This window comes from Sinocyclocheilus rhinocerous, unplaced genomic scaffold (genome assembly GCF_001515625.1).
Source record: "Sinocyclocheilus rhinocerous isolate Xijiao unplaced genomic scaffold, SAMN03320098_v1.1 scaffold560, whole genome shotgun sequence".
Taxonomy (NCBI): domain Eukaryota; kingdom Metazoa; phylum Chordata; class Actinopteri; order Cypriniformes; family Cyprinidae; genus Sinocyclocheilus; species Sinocyclocheilus rhinocerous.
The window spans coordinates 32,803-43,368 of NW_015637123.1; the positions used below are offsets into that span (position 1 = coordinate 32,803).

At 36.3% G+C, this 10,566-nt stretch overlaps 1 protein-coding gene and 1 pseudogene across 1 annotated transcript; both read right to left on the reverse strand.

Moving 5' to 3' along the window:
- Positions 1-672: 672 nt before the first annotated feature.
- Positions 673-6,379, reverse strand: LOC107748492 (4-hydroxy-2-oxoglutarate aldolase, mitochondrial-like; annotated as a pseudogene).
- A 2,256-nt stretch (positions 6,380-8,635) lies between these two features.
- LOC107748493 (V-type proton ATPase subunit e 2-like) lies at positions 8,636-10,041 on the reverse strand. The gene is made up of 4 exons (XM_016563286.1): positions 9,842-10,041; positions 9,638-9,685; positions 9,279-9,378; positions 8,636-9,181 (listed from the first exon to the last, which is right to left on the reverse strand). Exons 1-3 carry the CDS (start codon positions 9,943-9,945, stop codon positions 9,285-9,287), a joined length of 246 nt encoding a protein of 81 aa, XP_016418772.1. The 5' UTR covers positions 9,946-10,041; the 3' UTR covers positions 8,636-9,181; positions 9,279-9,284.
- Between the last annotated feature and the right edge of the window lie 525 nt (positions 10,042-10,566).

Here is a 10,566-nt window from a genome sequence, read left to right on the forward strand (position 1 = left end):
AGAAAAGAAAAAAAAGAGAATATAATAACATTGTCTTGTGACCCTACAGAAGATACATGGTTTGGATGAATAATAATATTGTATCTTCAAAATACTAAAAGCATTCTGAAAGCTTTTAAGAATGTAATATTGCACTGTCAAAATCTTTTGACATTATATATTAATATTGATTTGTTTTCAAAACAAGAATATAAAGAATATTGTACTTTAAAATATTTGGAAGTATTGTTTCCTTTTACTTAAATGTGTATATAATACATACTGTACTAAAATATACAAAGTATTGTTTTGGTTTACTTTGAAACAAGAATAAGATGTAATGAATAAGAATAAGTGTCAAATCACATCACCAAGCATCAGGGAATAATGCTTGGAGAAAAGGAGAAACAGCATTGTGATGCAGAAAAATAAACATTAAGACACTAAAATTATACAAAAATCCTTATCAAACACCATAAAACAGAGTATGGAAGAAAAAATTATCAAACCAGTTATACTGAAATAGTTTTCAATAATTGTTTTTACAAAAACAGATTAATCCCACACACTGCTATAGCTTGCAAATCATATTTTAACATCTCTTAATAAAATCTTTCTGAATTAATAACACAAAAAGAATAATCAAACGTTCCGTTTAGAATGCCTTGGTACTGTAACACTTTGATTCTGCTTCTAGAGCCAGCCATTGGAGGAGAATTTGACTTGAAGCTGCTCTAAATCTGCCTTTGATAAAGGCTGCAGCGGGGACCGGCACACACCACCATGATATCCAAACCACTCCATTGATTGTTTCAAAGCGGGAACGCCATACTGCCGAGTTACCTATAAAAAAAGGGGGGGAGGGACAATGCAATTTAATGAACAGAGTCAAAATCAATCACAGAATCTCTTTTACACAAGGTCAAAGGCATAGTTCAGAGTCTGTTCATTCTGATAAAACCTTTTAGGATGAGCCAATTATTTTTTTTATTTTTTCAAAAGTGCATTTACACCATAGTGTGAATCATTCTCATAGCCTTTGAAGCAAAGCTCATGTTCAGCAGCTCTTGGGGGAAGGGTTGCTTCCAATGTTTATCGTGCCTATATAACAGTAAATGTATCAGTGGTATAAATGTGCAGCGTTGCCATGGTGATGTGATGCTCACTGCTGTGTTGGGTTCGATGAGGCGATATTGGAGCTCTCTGGCCTCGTCCCAGCGTCCTGAAACACACAGCTGTGCTAGATCACACACTTGCTGACCCAGGACATTTGCGAGGGCACACACACCTCCCACGGCCCCTACAATAAACAGCGAAATCGTCTCTTAAAGGAAGAGTTCACCCAAAAATGACAATTTGCTAAAGATGTACTCAACTTCAGGCCATCCAAGATGTAGGTGAGTTTGTTTCTTCATCAGATTTGTAGAAATGTAGCATTACATCACTTGCTTTGCAGTGAATGGGTGCCGTCAGAATGAGAGTCCAAACAGCTGATAAAAACATCACAATAATCCACAAGTAATCCACACCACTCCAGTCCACCAGTTAATGTCTTGTGAAGCAAAAAGCTGCCTGTTTGTAAGAAACTAACCCACCATTAAGACATAACTTTAAAATCATGCATTTTTTGCCAAAATTAAAATCCATAATCCATAATAACGCTTCCTCCAGTGAAAAAGTGGTTTTGCTTGTAAATGGTGCTTGATCTGTGCACATTTCTCTATGGATTATAGACTCGTATTTAGCTGAAAGCAACGGTTTAAAGTTAAAAACATCTTAATGATGGATTTCTTTCTCACAAACATGCAGCTTTTGGCTTCACACGGCGTTAACTGATGGACTGGAGTGGTGTGGATTACTTGTGGATTATTGTGATGTTTTTATCAGCTGTTTGGACTCTCATTCTGACGGCACCCATTCACTGCAGAGCATCCATTTCTCCAAATCTGTTCTGATAAAGAAACAAACTCATCTACATCTTGGATGGTCTGAGGGCGAAGACATTTTCTGCAAATGTTCATTTATGGGTGACCTAGTCCTTTAACGTCACATTGGTAAGATACGTATGCAACCAATGGTCCAAATTAACCGTGTGAAAAACATTTAGAAATTCGCTAATTTTTCTCTACTATCTGACTGACAAACTATAGACCCCTCCCACATAAACAACAGTTTGACTGACAGACTGACACCACCCTTGCACATGATAATGGCCTTGTACCTCGCCACCCCCAGTCTTTCTGGCAGATATTAAGGTGACTTTGATTGTGTTGATTAATTGACAGGCTTCCTAGTCTCTCTCCCACAAGCTGACATTTAATTAACGGCAGTTTTGTCTCCCAGTAAGTTATCAAAACTGGTTGTTTTGAGAAAAATGCAGTGGATATTGTATTAGGACTGACATGTTTCTATTAGGGACTGTCTTTGTACTGCTATTTCTGTGAATGTACATTAATCAGTTGCCCTTTAAGGTGAACGGCGACAATTTGCATGATTTGACACGTTCACCTTGTCATGTTCAAATGATTGCTATTAATATACTTTCTGTATGAGGAATTTGAAACGGTTTGTACAGACAAACAGAATAAATCAACTGCAATGTCTCCAACGTAGGTCATAATTAACCTAAAGTCAAAATAAAGAAGAATTAAAGCTTATTTTTAGGTCCAATTCAATATTTTTGCATTGTGACATTAAGTAGTTGTACATCAAAACTCCCACAACTGTTGCCTTCTATAAAGCAAAAAACAAACAAAAAAAAAATATTGTGAAGTACATTTTTTTACGTACAACTGTAGGTATATATTGTGGTATTATGTGTTGTAACTCAATAATAAATAAATAAAATATAAGTAAATATTGTATGACAGGGTGCACCAAGTATATTAATCAATCATATTAATAATTTGAAAAATATTTGACGGTGTAAGGATTATTAGGAACTCATTCTCACCGACAGCATATGCAGCCACGAGGAACCCAGCAGATCCTGCAAGAACCTGGAAATCCTGCGATCTGGTTTTCTGCACAAGCAGAGCTATTCTGGTGATCTGTCAGTTATCAAATATTAAAGTGGTTTAAGGTGATAGAAGAGAGTGAAAAAAGAGACAGAAATATGAGATTGTGAAAAAAAATACAATTATTATGCATTTTTTACACCTAATTTTGGTGTGGTTACAGGAGAAGGCAATTCAGAATGGCACAAAACCTTTAACTTCGAATCCAGAGATTACTTTTGAACTTTTCCATGGAAAATAAACACGTGACAGAGAGAGAAAGAGAGAGTACAATTTTCCCTTCAATTTTATTTCAGCTCACTTGTATGTCTGAGAGTATTTCAAATGAAAAGCACCTCATGGAGAAAAACTGAGTACTTTAAAGGAGACATATTATGCCCCTTTTTACAATATGTAATATAAGTCTCTGGTGTCCCCAGAATACGTTGTCACTTGCGAAATCTAAATAACAGCACCGTGGGTGTAAACTTACAGATTAAGGGGCGGTAATATTATAATGAGATCCCTTTGCCACGTCACCAAGGGAGCGAAATCAGAAGCGCTCGTTTTCTCAGACGCTTGCAGAGAAAGGCTTCCCAAAACAAAGTTACTGGGTTAATCTTTTTCACGTTTCCTTGGTTGGTAGATGCACCGGGGACCTGATTATAGCACTTAAAACCTGGAAAAGTCTTATTTTCATGATATGTCACCTTTAAAAAATAATGAATTACTTTCAAAGGAGATCAGCAGAATTCAAACTGTCAAATGTCAATATAGCAGAATAAAAGAAATAAAAAATGGCAGAACGACTTAATACATTCATGAAACAATGAATGATACAAAAAAATGTTTTCAACTAATCTTGTATAATTAATTGTATAACTAATATACCATGGGTATAGAAAAGAATCACCCCCCTTTAAAATAATCACATTTTGTTGCTTTGCAGCCTGAAGTGAAGACAGACAGTTTTTGTTTTATACAGCTGTATTTACTCAGTGCAGCTTATAACATCCAAGTGAAGGATATAACCCCAACATGTCAGAAAAAAACCGTCAGTATTTTGTTGAACCAACTTTTCAAGGTGGGATTTGTCTCTACTAACTCTGCACATCTAGACTTTGCAATATTTGCCCACTCTTCTTTGCAGAACTGCTCAAGTTCAGTTCAATTTGATGGTGAGTGTTTGTGGACTGCAGTCGTCAAGTCATTCCACAGATTTTCAGTGCGGTTTAAGTCTGGGCTCTGACTAGACCATGCAAGGACATTCACCTATTATTTTAAAGGGGGTGATTCTTTTCAATACCCATTGTAATTATTACAACATTTGTATATATCACTTATTCATTATTCTTATATATACAATATATATCATTATATTTAATATTTAGTATGGTAGTTCTTACATCTCCACCACTGTCTTTGAGGCCAACAATATTTGGATGCTGGGAAAGTTGGATTATTGCATCCACAGGCAGTTCAAGACCCGTGTTTGCTGGCACACTGTACAACACAACTGGCACTGAACTGGAATCTGCCACCTTGGAATTGAGGAAAGCAACAGTGCATTTTAATCAGACAAAGTGTGAAGCTCAACCACTATTTAACTAAGTAAAATGCAAATGAGTGCAGAATGAGATGCATAATGGCCACAGTTCCATTGCAGATGGAAAGAACAGTCTATGATTAAATACAAAAAAATAATTACTCAAGACTACCTTTGTGTAGTGGTTTATAAGAGCTCGGCTATCCATTCGACCACGGTAAAAACAAGGTGTTGCCACTAACAAACAATCAGCACATGCGTCTGCCATTCGCTGGCTCATTTGGATCGTGGCTCTGGTGGCTACAAGAACAGACAAGGAAAACAAAACAAATGTTATCTAGTGTGTAAAATGTCATCTGGTATATAAATAAATACACAAGAGACTTACATTCACAGCCAGATCCAGCCAGGAGTAACTTGTCTTTTGGCAGGGCCTGCTTCACTCTCTTCACCACCTCAACCCTCTCCTCCGGTGTCAGGTATGGATGGGTATTCCCCATTAGAGCCCTGCACTACAAGACCTGCCAGTGCAATAAACATGGAGTTGTACAACTTAGAAAAAAAGTTAGAATTGCATGATACAAACTCGAAATGGCGAGTTATAAAGTCAGAATTGTGAGATATAAACTCGCAATTCTGAGAAATAAAGCACTCTCTTCACCACCTCAACCCTCTCCTCCGGTGTCAGGTATGGATGGGTATTCCCCATTAGAGCCCTGCACTACAAGACCTGCCAGTGCAATAAACATGGAGTTGTACAACTTATGGAAGCCCGTTTCCGCCACTGAATAAAAAATAAAAAATGTTATTGCGACTTTTTATCTCACAATTCTGACTTTTCTCAGAATTGCGTGATACAAACTCGAAATTGCGAGAAAAAAAGTCAGAATTGCGAGATATAAACTCGCAATTGCGAGAAAAAAAGTTAGAATTGCATGATACAAACTCGAAATTGCGAGTTATAAAGTCAGAATTGTGAGATATAAACTCGCAATTGCGAGAAATAGTGAAACCGCGCCGAAAATAATCCTCTATAATATTTTACATTTTTAGGCTATAGAATATGCAATCCTACCGTCTTTGACACTTCGGTGAAGGTCAATCTCAGTAACAGGAAACTAGTTTATATCTCGCAATTCTGACTTTTTTTCTCAGAATTGCGACTTTATTTCTCAGAATTGCGAGATAAAAAGTCGAAATTCTGACATTATAACTCGCAATTGCGACTTTATATCTCGCAATTCTGACTTTATAACTCGCAATTTCGAGTTTGTATCACGCAATTGTGAGAAAAAAAGTCAGTATTGTGAGATAAAAAGTCGCAATAATATATATATATATTTTTTATTCAGTGGCGGAAACGGGCTTCCATAACAACTAGACTTTAGGATGAGGAAAAATATTGAGATGGCGTTTTCAAAATGTCCAGTAGGTGGCGCACTGCAAAAGCGGACTTTAACCGTTACTGCACGAGGTTTATCGTCTCACTAACATCTGTTAACTAAAGCTGGGTCACACAAAATCGATATTACAATATATATAGCACATATTAAATGATGTAGGTTTTATATTCATAAGATTTCTTTGCAATTGCTGCTTTATATGCAGGAATATTGTGCGTTTGATTCGATTGCCAAACAGTAATTGCAAACCCACCTCTGAAAGGTAAGTCGCAGTACTTCTTAAGATTGTCATCAAGTCTTTGATAGTCCACATCTTCACTCTGAGTGAATGGAGTGGCAATGGGAGGATAAATCCCACTTATATCCAGCCTCTTCCCAGCACTTTGACTTTTATTTCTCCATGTTGAAGCAGCTGATCTTCTGCACAGAAGAGTGAAACTTCGTGTTGCAAACATGCCACTGGTTGTGATCCGTCTGTAGAAAAGAAAACAGACGTGGTTAAAGGAAAACTCTGGTATACTCTATAGCTACCATGCAGTTAATAATCAACACACGTATCAACTCTAAAGACCGACAACGTTTGGGGAAAACTTGTCATGATAAACAGGCATTTCTGAACCTCATAAGTATGTGTGTTCACATTGCATTTAGGCTAAATCTCAAAATAAATACACTGCTATAATGCATATCAAATGTAGCTGAGACGACTTTGTTTTGCATACCTGGTTGCTGCAGATGCTCAAACAGTCCTTATTTACTGTCAAAAAAAAAAAACTTGACAAGCAGTGTCACAAGTCAGCTTGTTTATAAGTATCTCGTCGTTATTATTGTTATATAATTGTATCTGAAGAAGTGAAACAGTCCTGCTTGAGTTATGATCAGCTGCAGGAGCGGGCTCACTTTCTCGTGCATTAGCAGCCTGACTAAAGTCCGCGTGCAACACCACGAATATGGAGCCAGAATGATCTCAATAATAATTCACGCAAAAGACGCCATGCACACATGCGTAACCCAATTCACATGCATGAGAAATAATTCACGTGCACAAAAAAAAAACATATATATTCACAAAAACCAATTCACATTCACAAAATAAGAATATATATTCATAAAATACGTTTCACAAATGCAAAACACAATTCACAGATGTACAAATGTGTACAAAATTTTTGAATGTTAAAAATTCACGAGTTTATCATGGGCTGTGAATGTGAATCGCCTTGGATTTGTGTGTGAATTTTGAGACCTTCCTGGCAGCGAACTACTGCCAGCGGGACCACTGTTGTAGTGATGTCCGGTTCGTGAACGAATCGTTCGATTTAACCGGTTCTTCTTAGTGAACCGGTTGAACCAGTTCACCAAACCAAATACACAAAATAATGTTCTTTTTAGCAGCATCATATGACCCCTTTAACTGAAATAAAACGATCAGCATCCAGGTATGCACGCGATTAATACGCCCACAGTGGGTTATGATTGGTCGACAGACAGGGTCAAATCTGATTGGCTAAAGAGTACGAGTGTCCCGCGTGGGAGGAGTTCGCTGCCAGGAAGGTCTCAAAATTCACACACAAATCCAAGGCGATTCACATTCACAGCCCATGATAGACTCGTGAATTTTTTACATTAAAAAATTTTGTACACATTTGTACATCTGTGAATTGTGTTTTGCATTTGTGAAACGTATTTTATGAATATATATTCTTATTTTGTGCATGTGAATTGGTTTTTGTGAATATATATATATTTTTTGTGTACGTGAAATATTTCTCATGCATGTGAATTGGGTTACGCATGTGTGCATGGCGTCTTTTGCGTGAATTATTATTGAGATAATTCTGGCTCCATACACGAATCCCAAGTTTAGCTTTTTTATATTAATTAGCTATATGGTCCTCCTGACGTTTCTTGGAAACCTTGAAACGTTCTCCATAAGGGAAACTTTGAACGACTACTTATAAGCTTGTAAAGACAGATGTACCATGAGCTTCGAGGTTGTTTATGAATGATATACACTTAAGTTGAAGCGGTCAGTCCACTTTCTTTGATTTTTAAACAATGTTTAACAGCGCGATTACTGGTGAAGAACTACATTACCCATAATCCTACAGAGAAATATCTTTCATATTCATATTAAAATATCTATAAATATTTATAGGAAAAATACTTCTCAAACCAAGGCTGAAAAAGTGAGCCAGCACTGTTGTACTCTAGGCTAAACGTTTCATTAATTCATAAGCATTAGTATTCATGAATTAAGATGATCCATAGTGGTTGTATATCAACTGCAGGTGTTTCAGTTCCAAACAGGTCACAATTAATCAGCCTCACAAAATACAGATGAAGCAGCCGCTGTCAAGGTCTTTTTGCTTGTTTTCTTTTACAAAATATTACTAACTGATCATTTTGTAGTCAAGATAAAAGTTTTAAGTCAATTTGTGTTTTTGTACAGTGTGCTTCAATTATAAATCTGTACATTTCTTCTTTTTGACTCATGCAAACCTTTTCACCTTTCTGACATTAGACATGCACTTTTGCTTCTGATTGTATGATTACTCACTTACTGTATATAAACTGTGGCCTGACACGTATTCATAAATCAAACATTCACCAATTTTGCAAGCTAACTCCTATGTTGTGTCTATGAGATTGCTTTATATACAGCAGGTCTGAAGGCCAGACCATCATAGCTGTCACGGAAATGCAGTAGATTCACATCAATACTCTCTTTATTTCCTTAGTTTTTCATGTAGAACAGCTTCAAAAATTCACAAATCTGATGACATAAAACACCAACAGAACGTCTATCACATTTATAAATAAAAATAATAATTTTATCAAGTAAACATGGATACAGTGTCGCATGCAAGTGAGGACAACATAATAAAAATAGACTAACATGTGCCTTAATGCAAAACAAAACATAACAAAAGCATTTACTCGTATACTCAACTCTCAGACATCCAAAGCACACAAACTGATTTCCTTATAATTCTTTAAACATCACAAGAATATCACTATTACATTTCTTTGTACATGTATAGTACATGTATATCATTTCCAAATGTTCTATTCATTCTGTTACATAAAGTAACATGTTCAGGTTTAAACAAAAGTTAAATTGTTCTTTTTGTAATTGAAGAAGTCGTTAAACTACGAATAGTGTTCCCTTGGAGTCGATCCTTAACTATTTTGTGGGGTTTATTGATTATAATAGTGACCTTAAGAAACGGGATTCAGAATCTTCCAGATGACACCTGCAAGACACGAGAATGCATCAGAAACATCTCAATGATTATTGTATGCTCATAAATCCAGTTATCAACTAATACGCTGATATGAACACAAGTTTACCTCCATCTACTCCCAGAAGTACCGCAGATACCATATGGTCTCATTTTTAAGCTGAGGTCCAAATAGAGGGTTTGTTTGGGCCAGTATTGCTACTAACCAGCTGCAGTGGATATGAATAGAGTAGTGAATATTCAAAATAACAAAATTAACTTTGCTATTTCATACATTTAAGTTACAATAGCATCAACAGACAAATCACAGCAAAATGCACTGTTACAGCGAATTTGTTAAGGAGATATCCTACATTATCATGCATGGAGGTTTCTTTTTTTTATTCCAGTTACTCAAAATATTAATAACTAAATTGAGTATTTTACGACGTAGGACAGTATCTTCCCAAAATATGTAATTATACTCACAATAAATAGCAGCAAACTGCGGTCAGCACCAAACTGGTTATGATGACACTGTAATTAAACAGTTAAATCAAAAATCAACGCTGATGCAACACAGAATAACATTGCAATAACATTTGAATGACACAGGCTATAGTGTACAAGGAATGCGTTTAAAGATGGATGGATGGATGATCGCTCGGCCTTTATTCCAGCATCCGTCCTCACCCTCTGTTTGGTCCTTTCGGTACAAAAAACGGGGCGACAACCCCGACCAGACCCCACAGCGTGGTGAAACAGATCATCGGTAAAGCCAGCGAGTGCGACACCATTGCGACACTTGTGCGTTATTCTGCAATTATAATATAAAGATATCAGCGTCCGATTCAATAGAGCCCGATCTCTCGCTAATCCTTCGCTCACGCCCACCTGCTCCTGATTGGACCGATGCTATTCTAAGTCTGATCGCTATTGGTCGAAAGAGGTGTCACTCAAACTGAATCCCTGCTCGTTACGTTGACGTAACAGTAGACCCATATGTCACTCAAAATACTAAACCAAACGTCCCAAAAGTCTTCTTGTATGTAATGTGTCTGAATGTGCAATTAAACATCCTGTATTTTATGCTAAAGTATTAAATTGAATTAAAGAATCGGACACCGTGTTTGTATTTGTTTATTTAGGCTATTTTACTTTCAATCTTGATATAGATGTCTAAAAAAATCAGTATGAATTCAAAACATCTCCAGGTCATCAATCATCAGTTAATATTTAAACAGTGGGTTATATCTAGAGATACTTATTTCGTAATTATTGCTAGATATTTCCTCTAAGTCTGCTGCAGTAATGTTAACGCTGTTTGTTTTCAAGCTTTTATAAACAGAAACTAGGAGGTGTTAACAGATTACTGTGATTATATATATATATATATATATATATATATATATATTATT

Coding starts and splice junctions, on each gene's coding strand:
- LOC107748493 (XM_016563286.1), bottom strand. CDS start 9,945: ATGGTGTCGCACTCGCTGGCTTTACCGATGATCTGTTTCACCACGCTG. Junction 9,686..9,841: donor CCGAAAGGACCAAACAGAGG/GTGAGGACGGAT, acceptor GTTTAATTACAG/TGTCATCATAACCAGTTTGG. Junction 9,379..9,637: donor GCAGTTTGCTGCTATTTATT/GTGAGTATAATT, acceptor TATCCACTGCAG/CTGGTTAGTAGCAATACTGG.